General features: G+C 45.2%; 1 protein-coding gene across 4 annotated transcripts in view; it reads left to right on the forward strand.

Annotated features, from left to right (window-relative positions):
* The window catches only part of Pus10 (pseudouridine synthase 10), an 86,444-nt gene that overhangs the window by 57,598 nt on the left and 7,527 nt on the right, over positions 1 to 21,319 (forward strand). For all 4 annotated transcript variants that reach the window (XR_012907339.1, XM_075944506.1, XM_075944507.1 and 1 more), the window contains 11 exons: positions 1,054 to 1,165; positions 3,898 to 3,959; positions 4,428 to 4,473; positions 5,955 to 6,019; positions 8,531 to 8,616; positions 9,403 to 9,528; positions 13,201 to 13,257; positions 14,129 to 14,205; positions 14,292 to 14,347; positions 16,001 to 16,118; positions 20,592 to 20,734. Coding sequence is in view for 3 of the 4 variants with exons in the window: in XM_075944506.1 (XP_075800621.1) it covers positions 1,054 to 1,165; positions 3,898 to 3,959; positions 4,428 to 4,473; positions 5,955 to 6,019; positions 8,531 to 8,616; positions 9,403 to 9,528; positions 13,201 to 13,257; positions 14,129 to 14,205; positions 14,292 to 14,347; positions 16,001 to 16,118; positions 20,592 to 20,734 (948 nt within the window). In the remaining variant the exon portion in view is untranslated. The remainder of the gene's footprint in view (positions 1 to 1,053; positions 1,166 to 3,897; positions 3,960 to 4,427; positions 4,474 to 5,954; positions 6,020 to 8,530; positions 8,617 to 9,402; positions 9,529 to 13,200; positions 13,258 to 14,128; positions 14,206 to 14,291; positions 14,348 to 16,000; positions 16,119 to 20,591; positions 20,735 to 21,319) is intronic.

A 21,319-nucleotide genomic window follows, 5' to 3' on the forward strand; every position in this document is an offset into this window, starting at 1 on the left:
GCTAAAAGACTTTTGTTTCTTGCCTGCAGTTAGTAGGTTCTATTGGTCTTGCAGAATTAAATGATAAGGGGTAGTGTTTGTAGGTACTAACCCTGTCAGTGAAAGTTAGACATTAAAGAAGGAATGTCTCAAAGCCAACCATGATGGTGCCCATCTTTAATCCCAGCACTCGGGAGGCAGGGGCAGGCCTACAGAGTGAGTTCCAGGCCAGCAGGGCTACTCAGAGAAACCTGTCTCAGAAAAACAACCAAGACAACCAAAAAGGGAGGTTGGTGACCGCATTCCGCCTGTCTGTTGTCACAAGCAGTCCTGTGGCCAGCCATTGGGGCATTTGGTATTTTAATTACTTGAGTGATACAAGCGTGTTAGTTTGGTAGTGATATCTTGGGGCTCTCAGCAGAGTAGAACAGTTTTAGTAATCAATACCAAAGCTGCCCTGTGCATTTCCTCAGTTCCTTTCTATTGCAATTGTAGGTGCATACCAAAGCTAGTTCTCGTACAGGGGATTTCTCAGAGCCGGGTATCGGCTCATGAGTAGACTTCAGGGGAATGTGAGATCTTTATTTCACTACTGTTACACTGGTGGACCTCTTAGGGTGTAGATGCTTCAGGAGTCAGTGTCTCTCCTCACAATAAGGACGGGAGAGTACAGCCGTGACTTCATTTCCCATAAGTAAGCCCCGTCCTCAGCAAGGAGGAGTTGGAGACACTTGGGGCCTGAGGATAACTATTGCAACAGATGGTTTTGTAACTGCCAAGCAACCAACACTCATCTTTCTTGACCTTTCCAGAATTAATGTGTGAACCTTGGAATCTGGTGATTCCAACTTAGGAAAATAAGCGAATGCTTTGGTTGTTGAGTCTTCAAAAGTGGGCTCACATGCCACTCAAAGCCTTAGGAATTTCTGTCTGCCTTGGGTGGTGTTCTTTCTGCTGTACTGAGCAGTGCTCGACACATTGCAGATGCTCGTTCTAAGACAGTCGCACGCAGCCTTCCCTTTAACGTGAACAATGAGGTTTTCATGCCAGTGACTTCGTTCTTGTGTTATTCAGAAAGCGGAATCTGTCTCTGGGAAGAAATGATGCCGTTCAGCTGAAAGAAGCCTACAAATGGATCACTCACCCCCTGTTCTCAGAGGGACTGGGCGTTCCCGTTGATGGAAAGGTATCCGACATTGGCACTGTTGATCTCTGGCTTCCTGGGGTCCCTTTATTATTGCAGAGACTTGATTCTCCAAAAGCCTCTCCTCTTTCTGTAACTCAGTGAAGGATCTCCTAAGGTTTGGGGCTTATTTTTGTTTTATTTTTCGAGACAGGGTTTCTCTTTATAATCCTGGCTGTCCTGGAACTCGCTCTGTAGACCAGGTTGGCTTTGAACTCCCCTGCCTCTGCCTCGCAAGTGCTGGGATTAAAGGTGTGCACCACCCTGCCCAGCTCTCCTAAGGGTTTGAATGCTCATTTCGAACTATTAAATTAATGCTAAGTCTCTTGTTTGTTTTCGCTCCTTGTGACCCCAGATGCTTAAGCTAACAGATACCTTGAACACACTGACCTTGAGAGGCTAGATGGAAATCTTCACTTGACAGCTTTGTAATTTAGCTGAAAGGCCAGATTTACTGACACAAAACAGTGTTTTAAAAACTGAGCAAGGGGTCAGCAAGATGGCTCAGTGGGTCAAGGTGCTTGCCACAAAGCCTCGTGGCCTAGGTTCAAGACGTCCCTTGGTGAAAGGAGAGAACCAGTTATTACAGGTTGTCTCTGACTCTCTCTCTCTCTCTCTCTCTCTCTCTCTCTCTCTCTCACACACACACACACACACACACACACAGTTTTTTTGAAAAGCTAAGCAAGTGTCAAATCAACTCCAGACTATTTATTTTTGTTTATTTGTGGCTAGTCTTGCTTTCAAATATGTAGACAGTTGGTATTCAGTGACAATGAAATGGGGTCCTCCTATAAGAGCTGGCGGTATCTCCAGTCCCTCTGTTTTTAGGCAGAGACTGCCTTTGAAACTAGGACAGCTGGCCACTTTTCCAATTCTAGAGAAGATCTGGCCTCCGTGGTGGGAATGGGCTGAAATCGGGACAGCTCAGCAGGCTGCCCTGTGTAAGCTTGTCTGAAGTCAGGCTTCAGTAGTACGTGCTCCTTGCTCACTTCACTAGAACGAAGTTCCCTAAATGTTAGATATACCCCTACTCAAGTAAAGTCCCAGCACCACCCTCTAGAGCCATTCTAAATTATATACTCCATCTCCGGTAAACATAGTCCCTTTTGTGGTTTTGGCTTTTTGAGACAGGGTCTCATAGTTCAGGCTGGCTTTGAACTTACTATGTAGGTGAGAACACCTGACCTTTTGCCTCCCCCTCTCAAGTGGTGTGAGTGTCAGAACAAGCGCTATAAGCTGAATACTGAAAGAGGGAAGAGTAAAAATACCTCACAGATGGTTCGAAAAGGAAACGAAGTAATGAAAGTACTTTGGAAATTAGAGAAGTCATCAATGTAAGCTGTTCTTACCTCAAATTTCAGTTTTGAAGCAGATAATTTTAAAATTTACATAGCGAGTCAGAGAACAGAAAGTGAGAGACAAAAGACTCAGTGATGTTTGAGTAGATTCCAGCTGTGTTCTTTAGTAGGAAACACTCAGTTCATCCTATTTTTATAATGCATATTAGAATAAGGAGCAAAACAGAAACCATTTATTATTATAATTCTAGAGAAGATAACGGGTTTGGTAAGGACCTCGAAGGCTCAGGGTAATAGAACCAAGGAGAAGACGGTTGGTATGTGGCATTCACAGCTTTTCCTTCAGTAGCAAACCTTGCTGGTTCTCTGCAGAGATAAGATATATCATTCATATATATATATATATATATATATATATATATATATATATATATATAATGAAATTATTCACATACAGAAATGCTTGCTGAAGCAATTGTTTAGTAGTAGGAATATTTTCTGTAACTTAGCATCTCACGGTTCTCACAGCTGAAAGGTATTAAAAGAACAGCTTTCCAAACATCTAATAAACATGGCGGTGAGGAGCACACCAAATGGCTTGCGATTCCACTCCGGTGGGATGGGATTGGAAAGCCGTCTTGTACTAGATTGTTTTATAATTTGGAAGCATCACTTTTGAGGAAAGGGAAATTAAGAGCACTGGTTTAAAGAGTCAGATTCGAATACTTTAAGAATAAGCTGGAAGGCTGGGGATGGCCAGCTGGTGTTTGCCACAGCAGTGTTGGGAACTGAGTGAGGATTGCCAATGCCATGTAAAAGCCGAGCAGAGGTGGGTCTCGAGCTCGGCGACCTGCCAGCCCAGTTAATCAGAGAGTTAATCACCATCTCAGGAAGAAGATGGTGAGGGGCTGAAATTCTCAGTCCTCCATGTTCATACACACACCGACACGCACACACGCACTCACACCCACGTGCACACACACACAGGCTTCATCCAGCATTCTTACAGATTTGAACCAAATGTTTTTGTCCTGCTAATAACTGGTCAGTAATGGAACGGAAGTTTTCTGGGGGTTATTAGTTATCTCTGTCCAGCTCTCCAAATTCTCACTTATCTTTAATGTATCATTTGCCCAACAACAAGTTGATTAAAAAACAGTTTGGGGAGGTTTGGATGGAGGAAAAGGAAGAGAGAAGTGCTGGGGTTATATTACAGTCTTCAAAACAAAACAACCTAACCAGCTTTGGTAGTCCTACTGGCGGCTGGGTTTAGAAGTTAAAGCAAAGCCAAAGCACCTCCTCCCACAGCTGCCTGCACACAGGCCTGCAGGCCGCCGTGTGTCTGAGCCAGTCCCTCGGAGTTACCTTACGTTGCCTTTCAGAAGCTCTTAATTTCCTTTTGCTCATTTAAAAACTCTTCTTTGTGATTTTTAGAGCTTGTTTGAAGTGAGTGTGGTCTTTGCTCATCCAGAAACAGATGAAGATTGCCGCTTCCTGTAAGTTGCCCCGTAAAACACAGTGTCAATTATGTAAAGTGTTGGTGCTTTTCTTTTTCATGAAGATGGTATTGTTTTTCTTTCTTGTGAATATTTCAGAACTTGTCATGCCTTACATTTAAAATGTTACCTCTCGTAGAAGATTCCTCAGGAAAACCAGTGTAGCTCACAAATGCACACACACACATACAAACACACAAAATTATATATAATATGTAAATATAAAATGTATTTGAATTGTGTCTACCTAATGTAAACTCATTAAACATATTTTTATTTATTTTTTTATTTATTTTAGATAGGGCCTCACTGTTTAGCCCTGACTGTCCTGGAACTCACTCTGTAGACCAGGCTGGCCTTAAACTCACAGAGATCCACTTGCTTCTGCCTCCCAAGTGCTGGGATTAAATGTGTGCACCACCAACTACGCCCGACTAAACTTTTATCTTAACTTGAATTTTATTTCAGAGGTGAAGTTTGCCCAGATTGTTTCAAACCAGCCAAGAACAAACAGGTAAGGGTTTCCCTTCTGAGCCTGCGCTGCGAGTGTGACGAGCTGCTCTGTAGAGGTTTCCGTTGCGTTCATACATTGTTATCCTCTGCATTTTTTATTCTTTTGGGCTTTTGAGATAGCCTCGTTCAGGGTCGCCTGGAACTCGCTGTGTAAGGGCCCCTTTGCAGGACTCCAATCCTGCCACACACTGCCCACCCTCAGCTGTTCTCTGAAACCACGCGGCAGGGCTCCGTGACCCCCTTGATCTCGCATCTTCTAAACGTACAGCAGCAGTCTGTGTCGCTGCCGAGTTCTGCTGCCAGCTTGAGCCCACGGTTGCATCGGCTTCTGTGCGCTGACCCTGGGGAAACATCCCATTGGCAGTTCCTTCAAGGAGCTGAGAACCACTTCAGTTAAGGTTTACTTTCTTCAAGATGGAACCTCCAGTGGGTAGGGTTTTGCCCTTAAGACACCTGTCTTATTGGCCAAATGCTTGGCAGGAGGTTTTTCTTTGTCTCTTTAATAATTATAGCTGCTTTCTCAACTGAATGTTCTGTCTTGAAATTTCCTCTGCTGAACAGCTTAATCCATCACTGTTCATTTCAGCTGTGCTGAAATTCTTACATGGGATTACACATGAGAAAACACACCCCGGATGTCCCAGTCCAGTTTCGCGTGGAAGGTTTGTCCCATCCTGACCCTTGCGAGCCGGGCCAGTGCTTCCCACATTTCCCTCGGCATTCTTGTCTTTTCATCCACACCAGAACGGGCTATTAAGCTCTGCTTAGAGCATTCAGAGCCTCTACCCAGAATTCCAAACCCTTCCACTTCCTCCCTCCCCCAGTTCCAAAGGCTCAAGAACTCCGCGGTCAGGGTCCTCACAGAGCCATGGCTGAAGCACTTGCTAATAATTATCTTGGTCAGTACAAACCTGGAGTCAGGTATTGGGGTAAGAACCTGAACCATTAGGGAAGCAGCCGGGCAGCCACCCGTGACCTCCTCGCTCTGTCCTTCCTCAGTCTAAAAGGGAGAATCTTTCTAAGCCCCATCCTACTCTCTCCTGGGTCTCTACACATCTTGGTCCTCCAAAAACATCAATGGCTAATTTTGGTCAGCTAGTAGTTAGTTCTGTCCAGTAAAGCAAACTTTATTGAGAGCCTCGGGAGTGTCTGCCTCAGTTCTTTGTCCTGTAGCTGTGATAAAATGCCCTGATGCAGGAGGACTTGGTGCACTGTACTAAACAGAAGGAGGAAGAGAGCTGGGCACAATTCCACTACCCCTGTCTTCCTGTGTCTCTCCTGATCTGCCCACGCTGTTTTTATTACGGACATAGACAGAAAAGACCTGCAGATGCAGGCCAGGTACAGACCAGCTCTAAGAGCACTTATGTTTGAATAACTTTCTTGATTTTAAATATGTAGAATGATATAATTCCTCTAATTAGCTGTATTTTAGCTCTTGTCTAGATAAAATATCTTGTCTTTTTGTTTTACCCTATATAGTCAGTGTTCACCAGAATGGCGGTTTTGAAAGCTTTGAATAAGATAAAGGAAGAGGATTTCCTCACGTAAGTATAGAAATAAGGAGGCACTGTGTAACTTTAGGAACAATGGGGTACTAGGGGCACAGGCACCCTGGATTGCCTCGTAGATGTCCTGGGTGTTGCCCAGCCATGTGCATCTCAGTCCCCTGCTAGACCTAGAACAGCACCTGACGTGCGGCCGGAGCGGTAAATGTTTATCAAATGAACATTATGAATCGAGGAGGCCAGAGCGTGGCTCAGTCAGTGGTCAGTGCTTACCTGGCAGAGCTGAGAGGCCTGGGTTCAGTTCCCAGGACCAAAGCCCAAGCTTTTGAATTTGAGAGGAGGGTTTGATTTCCTTGCCTGGGTTTTCGGCTTAGTAATTTAGTGGTCCATGGGTCGAGAGCTGTACTGTTCCAGCCCACATCTGATCCATCCATCTCTCGCACAGAAAGAGCACTGGCCACAGAGAAGGGAACCTGGGTTCAGATCCATTCTATAGTCCACATTGGGAACTCAGCTATATCAGCGTCTTCTTCTGAACCTCAGTGCTCTTTTCTAAAATATAAATTCTTAAAATATGTAGAAATACAATAAATTTTGTATTTTAATTATCAGTGTTATTTTTAAAAACCTAATTATTGTAATTTTCCTTCTAGAAAACCCTTGAATACATATCAAGCAATGACATCATGATGAGGGTTTCTTATCATTTATGAACTAAAAAGAAATGAGTCTCATGATGGAAATATTTTTATTAATCTTTGAAAAGTCAAAAATTTTTTATCTAGAAACTGGAGAGATGGACGCGGTCCAGTCCCAGCTCCCACACACCAGCCGGAGATCTGATGGCCTCTTCTCACCTCTGTGAAAATCAGGCAGACACATACATAGAGCACAGGCATAAATGCAGGCAAAACATCATACACATAAAGTTAAAGTTAAAAAGGATACTTCATATAAATGCCAGTTCTTGGATTTCTGAATGCTTTCATTGATAAGGCATCTTAGGAAATCATAGAAAAATTCCAAGCCACTTGTTTGGGGTTGATTCTGAATTTAATTATTTATAGGTAGCCTCCAGTTCATGGCTGTGGAAATTCTAAATGGTGGACAGAGGATAAGTCGTTGCACCCCAACTTTCCACTTTTTCCTGTGTCACAGTTGAAATGGGAAGGAAGAGGGGGAAGTAGTGGAGGACCCCACAGCAAGACAGACCCCCAGGTGGGAGCAGTTACCCCTCAGTCCAGCTTTGCCCACGCAGTTAAACCTCGTGCCAGGCAGCAGCCCGCGATCAGACAGAGCCGATGGTCGGAGAGCTAGAGGGGCGTCTGCTTTGTGTATGTGGATTTCCCCTCCTTCTGAAGGCTGTTAAAAATTGTCTGGGAAAGATCTCCTGACTGAAGGGCAATGGCCAAGCCCCGGTTTGCTTAGTACCTCTGCTGTGTGTTAGAAGTGGCACTCCGGGGGCTGGAGTGTTGGCTCCGTGATTAAAAGCACTTGTTGCAGAGGACCTAGGCTTGATTCCCAGCACCAACGTGGTGGTGCGCTACCTCTTTCAGCACCACCCACAAATCCGGTGCACAGATAAACATGTAGGCAAAACAATTATTAAATCTTGGTGCTGGGTGATGGTGGGGCACGCCTCTAATCCCAACATTCGAGGATCTCTGTGAGTTTGAGCCCAGGCTGGTCTACAGGACTATCTCCATAGCTACTGCCTTGTAAAAACCAATAGATAAATAAACTAACAAATAAATAAACAAATCCCTGCCTTGCAGAAAAAACAATCAATAAGCAAGCAGATAAATAAATAAATAAATAAATAAATAAATAAATAAATAAATAAATAAGATGAAAATCTTTGTTTTGTTTGGTTTGGTTTTTGAGATAGGGTTTCTCTCTGTAACCCTGACTGTCCTGGAACTCGCTCTCTAGAACAGGCTGGCCTTGAACACAGAGATCAACCTGCCTCTGCCGCTGGAGTACCGGGGATTAAAGGCGTGTGCCACCACTTCCTGGCATCATAAAAATAAATCTTAGAGAGAGGGGTGGTCCTCTGCAGCTGCCATGGTAACTTAGGCCTGTAATCCTGGACCTCAGGAGGCTGGGGCAAATGAATTGTGGCCGGACTGTGCAGCATAGTGAGCTCCAGACCAACCTGGGACACAGGGAGAGACATCCCCCCCCCCCCCCAGAATAAACAGCGTAGGGACTGGAGGATGGCCCAGTGGTTAGGAGCACTGGCTGCTTCTTCAGAGAACCTGGATCCAATTCCCAGGATCAATGGCAGTTTCTGGTCTCCATAGACACTACACACGGGGTACGCAGACACACATGCAGGCAAAATATCCTTACACATAAAATAAAAAGTCTTTTAAACAAAACAGTAAATTTTGAAAAGTAGTAAAGGGCGCTTTTTGCTTTAAAACTTGAAGGTGGGGAGAGGTATAGTCCTTGGGGCTCAAGTCTGCGTTTCTTGAACAATGTAGATTCATCTGTTTGGTGATACATGTCTCAAGTATTAGTGTCCATAAAATTTTCTCTGTTTCGCAGGCAGTTTCCTTGTCCTCCAGACTCACCGAAGACTGTGTGCACTGTCCTGGAAATGGAATGCACTCACGGCGCTGTTTTTGTTGCTGGTAACTATCTCATCTGGAATGTCCACGTCCTGTCAGCCCCTTCCTGAGCGTGTCTGCGCCTGCTCTCTGGCTGCTCTCCCGCTCTGATGCAGAGCAAACCAGGCAGAGGGTGCTCAGTCAGCTGGGAAACAGACTTCAGAGAACTAATGTTACTGTGCTCTCTCTGATTAAACACTTGGCTTTATCCAGACTTTCCTGATTGCTGTACCGCAGGCAGGTTTTTGTTGTGTTTTAAAAGCTAGAGTTGCCTCATAGTGAAAGCCTGAAAGAGGTCGCTCTGCAGTCCTAACCGCCTCCTCGGGCAGTGGCAGCAGCGTTCTCGCTGGGACTTTATTCATAAGGCAGTGAGTCACAATGTGTTAGGGAGTTTTTCGTTTGTTTTTTTAACTTACAAATTCTTAAACTTTTCACAAATTTAATTCCCTGTAATACATCATCACCAATGACCATTATATTTAAGTTATTATTAGTAATCTGTAAAAGCAAGTTTTTTATGATTGTTGTGTTCCACAATATCATCTGACTTTTCTAGTCAGTCAAATTATTAAATCATTTCACTCATTTACTACCCTGTCTCTGTGTTTCTAAGATACCTATTCTATTATTACTTTAAACCTTATTTAACCATCTCCATGTCTATGTTATGGCTTCCCAATTAGACTGTTTCTTAGTTAAAGGCCTCATTTTCTATCCTAGCATGTAGAACATCAAGCTTACTAAATTCTCCTTTTACCCTAATCTGTTGACCACAGCATTCAGTCCAGCTAGCTGATGTTTCTTTGGCAGGCAGATATAATAAATACTCCAGGAATCTACCACAAACTCCTTGGATAATTGATGGAGAAAGGAAAATGGAATCTTCGGTGGAAGAATTAATTTCAGATCATCTCTTGGCTGTATTCAAAGCAGAGAGTAAGTGCTCGTGTTTTACATACGTTGTTATTCATGAGTACATCCCTTGGTGGCTCCAGGAGAGATCGCTCTGTTTAGTCAGTCATTCCCTAGAACAGGCTCCCTGGCCAGGCTTCCCTAGAGCAGGCATCATCAGTATCGGGATTTGGGGCTCAGACTAGATTTAGTCCAGATACCCAAGGGTGACTGCTCTCTCCTGGGGAACTCAGAACAACCAAGATTGCTTTAGACAAATGCACTAAGCCCTAACCGTGGCACTCCTCAGCCCTAGATTCTTCGGGGAAATAGGGAGAAGTTGCGGCGTTTATGTCCAGTGCTTGTTCAGGAGTAGTTAGCTGGTTTCTGCCCTGACCTATGGAGTGATTTAGATTGAAGTTCATGACTTAGAGAAACCATCTTATCGAGGTTTTTATGGTGTGTATTGTGCTTTAATTTCCCGTTAATGAGCCCTGTTTGTGGGATGAGTCAGGCCTGAGGAAGCTTATGTTCTCCTTGTCTCAACAGGCCTGTAAATCAAAGGCAGTGTCTAGTAAAGTCTGTCGCTTAATGTGGGATATAGAAGGAGAAAAACTGTGGGCAGTGGGCAGTGCCAGCCATTAGAGCGGGGCTTCTGGCACAGTAGAGTCTTCCATGGACCAGCTCGACACTCCCTTTCTCTGTGAGAAACGCTGAGGAACACGCTCTAAGTCAGGCCGAGGTCTAGATAGGCAATGGCTGTCTCTGCTGACTTGTTAGGAAGAAAGGATTACTAGACCGCATCTCCTTCATGATTTACTCTCTGTTAAGGGTGAGCTTCCCCTTTGTTCTTTATTATTTTTTACTTATGTTTCTGTGTTGGTTCCTGCACACGAGTGTAGATGTCTGTGGGTCCCTGGGATCTGGAGTTTCTAGAGGCTTGTGAGCTTATGTGAGTGTTGAAAACTGGACTCACGTCCCCTGCAAGAGCAGAGCGGTCGTAACTGCTGACCCAGCTGTCCAGCCACTCCCACCTTTAAAGGCTTATGCAAATTGTTTCCTTCTGTGTATGCCTGCACATAGGTGTGCATATGGAAGCCAGAGGGCAACGCGGGGTGTCCCCCTCACTTTGTGAGACAAAGCACACTGAACCTGGAGCTCCCTGAGTTGGCTAGAACGGCTAGACAGTGAGGTCCAGGGGTCTGCTTGTAGTCCCCATACCCAGCAAATAGGGTACAGATGCGTGTTCTCACCCTCACTTCACTTTCTTTTTTAAAAGATTTTCATTTTTAAACTGTGTAGTGTGTGTGGGTGGGGAGGCAAGCACATGAATTGCTGTGCTTATGGAGGATAAGAGCATTCTGTCCCCAGGAGCGGGAGTGCTGGGTGTTCAAGAGCAGCAAGCTCTTATTGTGAAGCCAAACCTCCAGCTAGACTCCTGGTGCTTACACAGGAGCTGGTCCGGGCACTAGACTCCTGGTGCTTACACAGGAGACATGTGACTCAACTGTTCCCCTATCTGCCATGAATGATTTTCTGAACAGAGGAAAAGACTCTGTGGCATTGCTATGAACTTTTACCTATTTAATATCTGCGAGCTGCTACTTTTTTCTGAAGACTTGAAAATAAGCTCACTGTAAAAGCATCTCTCAGGCTGAAGATGTGCACTAGGTTCTGGCTTTATTTCATAGCACTGCACCAAAAAAAAAAGAGTAAAGAACCCTTGCTTAATGTTTTGTGTGTGTGTTTGGAGCGGGGTGGCGAGGGTGTAGGGGTGGGGAACGGTTGGCAGGGCTGCTTCACTTTCTTTCTTTGAGAATTCAGGGATCTTCAGTTGGGACTATTTAGGTCCCAGAGAAGGCAGAATGCCTGTACTCACAAACACATCACACACATGCATACACATAGAATAAAGGGTGAAAAATAGGATTATGCTCATAGTGCAGGAATGTTCTTACCTTGTTTCCTGCCCTGTGTCTACATTGTCACGTTATACTCTCTAATTCTCCTTAATCGGTGACTCCGGGGGCGAGGACTGTGCCGCCTGTTTACCTGTCCCCAGCATCAAGCACGGCACACTGCCGCATTATACATCCTGACCGAGCACCAACGCTCTTGTAGCCCAGAACCCTTCTGTTCTCCTTCCTCTTTGTTCAGAGACCTTCAGTGTCATCACTGTACAGACCACAGGGTTCCCAAAGCTTCCCAGCCCCTCCCAGCCCTTGAGCTGAGCTCCACTGCCGAAGTTAGGAGGTTCTGGTGTCAGTGCCTGTCCTCCAGCCTTGTAACCTGGACGTTAGGAGGTTCTGGTGTCAGTGCCTGTCCTCCAGCCTTGTAACCTGGACGTTAGGTGGTTCTGGTGTCAGTGCCTGTCCTCCAGCCTTGTAACCTGGACGTTAGGAGGTTCTGGTGTCAGTGCCTGTCCTCCAGCCTTGTAACCTGGACGTTAGGAGGTTCTGGTGTCAGTGCCTGTCCTCCAGCCTTGTAACCTGGACATTAGGTGGTTCTGGTGTCAGTGCCTGTCCTCCAGCCTTGTAACCTGGACATTAGGTGGTTCTGGTGTCAGTGCCTGTCCTCCAGCCTTGTAACCTGGACGTTAGGAGGTTCTGGTGTCAGTGCCTGTCCTCCAGCCTTGTAACCTGGACGTTAGGAGGTTCTGGTGTCAGTGCCTGTCCTCCAGCCTTGTAACCTGGACGTTAGGAGGTTCTGGTGTCAGTGCCTGTCCTCCAGCCTTGTAACCTGGACATTAGGTGGTTCTGGTGTCAGTGCCTGTCCTCCAGCCTTGTAACCTGGACGTTAGGAGGTTCTGGTGTCAGAGTGCCTGTCCTCCAGCCTTGTAACCTGGACGTTAGGTGGTTCTGGTGTCAGAGTGCCTAGCCTCTAGCCTCGCTACCAGGTCTGCATTTCTTACTCTGATGTGACTTTTGGCAATGGATTCCTCCTGCTGGTCTCACCTTCCTTAGGAGGAAGATGAAGACAGTGCCAGTGACAACCTGTCTTAAAGCTCTTGGAGCAATGCCTGCTCGTGTTTGCTGTGGCGACAAAGCCTTTGCCGGATCTCTATCTCTGCATCTCTGTCTGTTTTCCCTGTCTGACATCCTCAGCATTTGATCTGTGCTGTTAAATTCATCCTGGATTGTACAGCAGCTTTAACATGGCCACATGTAGGGTTTGGTTATATAATTAATTTGCTATTTAAAGGTCAGACCTTTCTTCTCTCACTTTTTTATAGAGTTTAATTTTAACATGATTGTTCCTATTGTTATGCTTGCTTACTTTAAAGAACAAAGGCCAAGTTTTTGCCACAAGCCAGTGGCCAGGGAGGTGGGCCTTGCTTCCAGCTTTGCCTTTCTATGATGGGGGTATAGATGCTGGTTAAACCCTGGCTTTGACGTCAGATATATATAGCTCTGCCATTGGATTATTGGACCCTGGGAATATTACCTAAGCAACAATATTCATTTGTTTACTGCTTCATGAAGTTATAATAAAGATGAAATGATGTGTGTGTGATTTTACCCCAGTACCTGCCATATATTGAGTAGTACTTATTACTGTCATTGCTGTTTTTAGCCAAAGTTGAGATTAGAGATAGGTGATCTTTATCCCATGGATTGCTGGGACCACGAGATCGTCAGTTGGATTCCTGCCAGTGACTGGAACAAAGTATACTAGGGCTGCTGTCTCTCATCTTTTCTCTTGTTCTGCTTCTTACAGGTTTTAATTTCTCATCCTCTGGAAGAGAAGACGTAGACGTGAGAACGTTAGGGAATGGTAAGACGGCGTCAGCACCACCTGACCTGAGCCAGCTACTGCTGAGTCCCCGTGAGGCAGTAGCTTACTGTGGTCACTTACAACAGTGTGTATGTGTGTCACTTCTGTAGACTGAATTATGTCTGAGCAGCAGACATCTCTTCAGAGATGTCCTTATCACAGGCCTGGAAGCTGTAATGGATTTGCATGCGCATGAAGAAAGAAGCAGTTTTTTTCCCTTAAAGTTTACTAAGAACTTTTCAAACCAGTTAGTGGTGGCCCATGCCTTGGGTGGCAGAAGCAGGCAGATCTCTGAATTCGAGGCTAGCCTGGTCTACAGAGCGAGTTCCAGTACAGCCAGGGCTTTATTGAGACCCTGTCTCGAAAAACAAACAAAGAATATCTCAAAAATTACCAATTCTTTATTTGGAAATGATTCTTCTCTTTTAACCTTCATTCCTCGTTCTTATTTTATCTTGTTGAGTTATGAGAAAGATAATGAGAATTAATTCTGAGCTGCTTGATGCTCAGTTGCTCCATGTCACTAGTAGATTAGCTGGGACAGTGGATCTCACCTTGTTATACCTGGGCATTGCTCTCCGTGACAGTGTTAGTTCCATTCATGTAAGCAACTTAATTAGTGGTTATTTATTTTATTAACACAGGCTTGTGTGTGGACCTCTGGGAAGGCAATCATTTCACACAGCAACCTTCCTGCTGCAGTCCCCCCAAAGCCCCTTTACCGGTTCACACATCCCCTCCTCCCCCAGATAGAGTCATGTCACTAAACTTTCAGTCCCTAGAGCTCAGCCCCTATCTCACACCTCCTGCCTCCCCCCCAATGCTAACTCCATCAACACGTTTCTGTTTCGCGGTGGGCGTGTGCTGCCAGGAAGGCCTTTTGCAGTGGAGCTGCTGAATCCTCACAGAGTTCGTTTCACTTCTCAAGAAGTTAAGGAGCTCCAGCAGGTGAGCGCTTGTGTGGGGCACTGTGTCTGTGCAGTCCCGTGACTGAGCCGCAGGTGACCATTGTTGTTCCTTCTCTGCTGCTACAGAAGATTAATAAGGCATCTGACAAAATCCAAGTACGTGATTTGCAGCTCGTCACCAGGTGAGGATGGCTGTGCTGGAGATTCCAGAAGGGAAGCTCTCATAGATCATATATTTGGTAAGGGAATTGCATACTGAATATATTAAGAAAAAAAATCTAACCCCAATTAAGAAATGGGAAAATGATTATGTAGACATTTCTCCAAAGAGGACGTGTGTGTCATCCAGGAACGTGAAATGGTGCCCACAATTTACACTAGGGCCGTGCAGGTCAGAGCCGCGGTGAGCGGGACGTCCCGTTCACACCCACGCAGATGGCAGTCGGCAGAGAGAAAATAACAAGTGCTGGCAAGGGCACAGAGAAAGTGCCCTGTGCAATGCTAACGGGGCTGAAAGTGTAGCTCACACGGCTGTTCACAGTAGTGTCTGCACAGGGCAGACATGATCAACCAAGGCTCACACGCTGTTCACAGTAGTGTCTGCACAGGGCAGACATGATCAACCAAGGCTCACACGGCTGTTCACAGTAGTGTCTGCACAGGGCAGACATGATCAACCAAGGCTCACACGGCTGTTCACAGTAGTGTCTGCACAGGGCAGAGAAGTAGCAGTGGACGCGCAAGCCTGTAATTCTAATTGGGAGGCTAAGGCAGGAAGGTTGAATTCAGGTCTATCCTTAGCCAGATAGTGAATTTGAGGCCAGCCTGGGTTACATAAGACTTATATCAAGTCAAGTCAAATTAAAAAAAGAAAAGAAAAGAAGATACCACTTGTCTACCTATAGAAAAACACAACGTGAATTATCCCTTCTTGTCCTTGGAAGATGTGTTCCAGGACTTGCATGGACATCTGACACTGCAGATAATGCTGACTTTTATAAATAGTGTGCTTTTCCTGTACATAACTGATGAAAAGGTTTAACTAAAAAAACTGAGCACAAATCAGGACCATAGAGAGCACAGACTGGTCCTGGGTTCAGTTCCCAGCACCCACGGTGACTCACAACCTATAACTCGAGCTCCAGGGGATCTGACTCCCTTGTTGGACATCCAAGGACACCAGACACTCATGTGACATACATACATACATACATACAAGCACTCATGCATACACATAAAATAAAAATAAATCTTAAAAAACATAAAAATAGTAGCTAATAATAAAACAGGACAATATTTTAAAAAGGTAAGCCTATTTCTAAGTTTTTTTACATAATATTTTTAGTCGGAGGTTGACAGCAGACAAAGTGAATTCATGGCTAAGGGGAACCTACTACTTGCCTTTCTGTGGTATGATTTGCTTGTTTGCTTTGTTTTTCTTTGAAAATGAAGAGGTGTGGAGTAGTGAGTCTCACTGCCCCAGAGACGCACCTTGACTTGGCAGCATTATGAAGTGGCAGGAGCCACTCACCACTCTGTAGTTGTACCTGGTAGGAAATGATATAGATAAAGTCAGGTAGTGATGGATCATCTTGGGCTTGGGAAAGGAATGGGAAGAAAGTGCTAATGTGTGTGAGGGTCCTTCTGGGGGCAGTGGAAGTGTTGGAAGTTAGATGATGCTAGATGCGTAGCTCCAGAAACAATAAAATTCATAGCTGGGGGAATATATGCAGGTTATACCTCAGCCAAGCTGTTGGAAGGGAGCAGAGATCTGGGACAAGGTTTGCGTGTATTTTCTGGGTTGAGACAAACTTTCCTCTGTTGCTGGTATTTAGAGAGGCCATAGGGTATATGAAGGAAGGTGAAGAAGGGAAGACCAAGACCTACAGTGCCTTGATCTGGACGAATAAAGCCATACAGAAGAGCGACATTGGATTCCTAAATGACCTCAAGGTACTTTCCCCACGGCTCTGGTTTGTTTTATTTTTCTTCTGCATATTAAAAAGCCCATGTCTTCATGTTTATTACCAGCAAGCCATAGTACCTGGCCTTTGGGTCTGGTGACGTGCATTCAAATTCTGGCTTTCCAGTTCACTGGAAAACTCTTTGGAGAAGCAGGCTTTCAATGGGCGGTGGTGGCACACACCTTTAATCCCAGCACTCGGGAGGCAGAGACAGGTGGATCTTTGCGTTCGAGGCCAGCCTGGTCTACAGAGTGAGTACCAGGTCAGTCAGGGCTACACAGAGAAACCCTGTCTTAAAAAACAAAACAATAGCAACACACAAAACAACAACAAGAAGAAGCAGCCGTGTTGCATGCTGCTGATTCTGAGGACGGACTCGTGGGGTTAAACCCTGGGTCTGAACAACAACAAGAAGAAGCAGCCGTGTTGCATGCTGCTGATTCTGAGGACGGACTCGGGTTAAACCCTGGGTCTGAACAACAACAAGAAGAAGCAGCCGTGTTGCATGCTGCTGATTCTGAGGACGGACTCGTGGGGTTAAACCCTGGGTCTGCATCATAGTTGTGCAACTCTGGACAAACTCCTGACCTAGGCTTCATCTGTGAAATTAGCTTAGAAAAACTAATTTAGTTCAATTGTGCAAAGTATTTCAAATGGTATCAACCACATAGAAAATGCCCAGTAGTGCTATTTTATTTGGTTATCTGTAAGAATTAAATATACAATAAATTTATTTTATAGAATTGATGCTAAAATTATATACATGAATGAATAAAATGTAATGATTCTATGAAGCACATGCATTTTGTGAGCATGCGACTGTAAAGGACCTGCTTGTTCTGTTGGCTGGTTCTCGTCTCTCTCCTGTAAAGACAGTCCCTGTGGGTAAGAGCCTGTGTGTGCAAGCATGAGGACCCGAGTCTGGATCTCAGCTTCATGTTAGAACCAGGCATGGTCATGTGTGCCTTAACCCCAGCACGACACCCGTGGTCCTAGCTCTTGTGAATACACCACACGGACACAGAGGGAGGGAGGGAGGGAGGGAGGGAGAGAGGGAGGGAGGGAGAACTCAAATGCAAAGATTGGGTGAGCATAAATGAGCACAAAAATTTATATTAAGTTGTCTGTATGATGGAGTTTTACTACCCAGGTCTTTAAAATTATGTGGAGAGCTGGGAGTGGTGGCTCAGAAGATGAAGGCAGAGGACCACAAGTGTGAGGCCCCTGGGAAATACAGCAAGACCCTATCTCAGAGAGCAAATTGTTTAAAGTGATACTTGTTAACATGGGGAAAATGCTATCCTGAGTGCTAAGGGGAAAGCTTTAAGAATAAGTAGAGGGCCATGCCTTGTGATTTCAGCACATCCGGGTGTGCTGTGTGTACACACACGTGTGGCTTTGCAGAAAACAATATGGCAGAAGTTCTCATGGTTCACATTTAGTCGTAAAAAATATAGTTGTGAATAGATAAAAAATGGATAAAAGATCTGAATAGACGATTGAAAAGGACAACTCCAAATGTCCAAGAATCATCTGGAGTGCTGCCCCACCTCCAGGACAAAGTAATACATGACATTGCTCTGTCCCCTTAAACCAGAAAAGCAGCCAGTGGGTCTGGTCGAGAGGGAGGGGAGCTGAAGACACCGAAAGTGTTTCAGACTTTCAAGGAAGGCAGCGGCAGTGACTGTAAAAGCGAAGGGGCTGTTGACAGCCTCGCTGCAGGGGTATGACTCTGTGTAAGGCTATGCGTGAAAGGAGGTTTTCTGACTTTGCTCAGAGTGTCAGAATCAACAAGGACAAAGCTGGAAGGAAAATGACATTAGCTGGATATAGTGGCAGTGCTCATAAAGGATGAGTTCAGGACCAGCCTGGGCCGTGTGGTAAGACAAACAAACAGAAAACTTTGAATGAGCTAGTGGTAGAATGAGCAAGCTTCTTGTAGCTATTAAAAATAAAACTAGAAGCAGGATATGATCTCACGAAATCTGGGTCAGTGTGTGGCTGTATATATCAGACATGTTGGGGAAAGGCATGCAGGGTCTGAATCTGACTCAGGAGGCAGAAGTGAAGTGACAGATGGCGGTGTTGCAGGGACAGCACACACAGCTTGTCCCCTGGGGACGCCTGTCACCCCACAGGCTTGGTGCTTCTGCCTAGGGCCTTCGGGAGGGGAGTTTGGGTTCGTTTCGTTTTAACTGACCTCAGGCCCACAGTGCAGCCACCTCCCGAGTGCTGGGCTCCAGGTGTGTCACCTTTGGCTGAACCCAGGGGCCTCATGCCTGCTCTTCATGCACTGTGCCAAACGAGCTACATCTCCAGCCCCAGGTAAGCAGATACATACAGACATACATCTATGGACTTTGTAAAATCATATATTCTGTCTTAGATGTATAAATCAGCTGGATATGATAGTGTTTATCTTTAATCCCAGCACTCAGGAAGACACAGCTGGGTCTACATAGTGAGATCCTGTCTTTAAAAAAAAAAGAAACAGAAAACTCACCAAAATTGTAGATGCTCATTTAGAATGCTACTAAAAAAGAAAATCATTTTTATAAAAGGGGGGGGCGTGTTACAGACTGGCATTGAGGCTCAGTGAAAAATAAATCCATTAAAGATAGATTCAAGCCTGGGGATGTGGCTCAGTGGCACAGTGCTTGATGCAGGCCCTGTGTTTGGTTCCCAGCACTGCTCAAACAAAACAAAAAAAAGTGTAGTTTGGGGCTTACCATAGATCTAACTAAAAAGTAACCTAGAGAGGTGATCTTATAGGGGTATAGGAAGTGGTAAGAGACCACTCCCAGACACACTTGCTGGGCTTGGTTGGTTTCTAGTAACACTGTTATAGTTTATAAAATTCCCATTGGCTTAGAGATAAAAGCCGAGTTACTTCTCTATTCTGAGAAAAAGACTGCAGCAGGTTTGCTGCTTGCTGCCTCTTTTTAAAGGGCAGCCTACTTCTAAGGAAAACCTGTGCTTGTGTGTGCTTCTGAAAATTCAGCAGTGTGGGATAGTGCAGCACAGAGCTGAGAGTGGGCAGGATGGTTTCCTTCTGTGGTCTAGAAAGCAGACCACAAAGGACACACGGGCCTGTGTCCTGTGGAGTGCTATGTTAATGGCCCTGCTGGTGGGCTCCTCGTCAGTCCTGGGAGTCAGGCAACAGAAGCAGGTGTGTGTGTGTGTGTGTGTGTGTGTGTGTGTGTGTGTGTGGTGTTCTCCCTAGATAGCTGCTTGTTTTTATTTATTTCTTCCCTTCCACCCTCCCTCCCTTCCTTTCCACTTGCTATCCTGGAATTCATACTATAGATCAGGCTGACCTCAAACTCAGAGATCCGCCTGCCTCTGCCTCCAGAGTGCTGGGATTAAGGGCGTGAGCCACCACTGCACTGTCACGGTTGCTGTTGTAAAGGCCGCTGTTTCTGCTCTCTGAGTCTCTGTATACAGCATTGTAACTCTTCATCACAGTTCATTCGTGAAAACATTTGTCTTTTTGACTAGAGAAAGTCAAGCCCCATAGAGACAGCTCATGTCATAAGAATTATAGAATCATAAAAATCGCGGTGGGTGGGGCTGTTAACTCCTGCCCTTCAAGTGTGGCCCTTGTCAGAACCTGTTTTCACCCTTGGTGTCCGGAAGGGAATGCAGGCTGAAGCCTTTCTCTCCTTGGCCAAGCCGTGGCTGCTCACTCATGCAAATTAGGAGGAGCTGTACCAGCAAGAAACTGCGGAGAAGTCAGAGTTCTTAAGAACCAACTTGTCTGGTTTGCCTAAAATCTATTTTTAAAAATTTGAAGTAGTTGACCTTTTGTAGTATTAATCCCTATTCCTTAATTTATATCACTGAACATACAGGGAAATCTCTAATCTGATGTAATTATAAGAAAAAGCAGCCTGCATCACTGAAAATCTGAATTGCTGAGATACGTGTGAATATTTGTTTTGTAAACTGGGCTAGGAAATCCTGGAAGACCTTGAGTCACTGTTCAGACCTCTCTATAATCACTGTATGAAAGCATCTTGCTAAACGCTGATGCGCCTCTTCCAGATACTGTCGGTTTTACAACAAACCCTGAAATAGATGCACACTGTTCCGTAAAATGTGCACACGTGACCCTCAGGTCCCACCTTCTACCTCCACTTCTCTTCAGCCCGAAGTCCTCACTTTTATGCCAATCACCTTGTGGCATCAGAAAACAAAGATAACAAATGTTGTCTTCTAGCAAAGTCCTGTGTCAGGATCCTGACTGATGTGTTAAATGTCAGGGCAGAAGAACCCATGGGGTCATTTCCTTCCCAGCCTCCCGGCTTCTGATGGGTTTGTAGTGTTCAGATGAGAAGTCCCATAGAGCCTAAGGAGATGCAGCTGGCTCTGTCTTCCCGAGTTCCCACCCTGCTCTGACAGTAATGGGAACTAATGTGGTGAGCTATGGATGGCTTCGTGATTGTGTTACATCCTCCTCTAGGACTTAAAGATTGACCAGAGAACTCCTCTCCGGGTCCTCCACCGAAGGCCTTTGGCTGTGAGAACTCGGGCCATTCACTCCATGGAGACACACTACCTGGACGAGCATCATTTTCGTCTGTATTTGAAGACCCAAGCTGGAACGTATCCTTCTGCCTCTGCATTGCAGAGCCCTAACCAGAATGGGATCAGGATAGTTAATGCTGCCCTAGACAACAGCTTCAGTGATCTAGGAGACACTTATTTGCTAGACGTGTGTTCCCGCGTACCCCAGGTCTCGTGCACCCCAGGCTGACCTTGAACTCCTGACCCTCCTGCCTCCACCTCCCAAGTGCTGGGATTACAGGCCTGGGCCACCTCAGGTGGTCTGGGATATTTTGGAAAGGATTTGAGTGTATTCATTCAGTATTTTTGGAGTAGAATCAATACTTTTTTTCCTTTTTAGTTAAAATTTTTTTTGTTTTTATTGAATTATACATTTTTCTCTGCTCTCCTTTCTTCCTCTCCCTCCCCTTCTACCCTATCCTGTAATCCCCATGCTCTCAATTTACTCATGAGATCTTGTCTTTCTCTCCTTTCTATATAGATCTATGTATGTCTCTCTTAGGGTCCTCTTTGTTGTCTAGGTTGTCTGGGATTGTAGACTGTACATTGGTTTTTTTTTTCTTTGCTTTATGCCTAGAAGCCACATATGAGTGAGTACATATTTGTCTTTCTGGGTCTGGGTTA

Source organism: Microtus pennsylvanicus, chromosome 12, assembly GCF_037038515.1.
Source record: "Microtus pennsylvanicus isolate mMicPen1 chromosome 12, mMicPen1.hap1, whole genome shotgun sequence".
NCBI lineage: Eukaryota > Metazoa > Chordata > Mammalia > Rodentia > Cricetidae > Microtus > Microtus pennsylvanicus.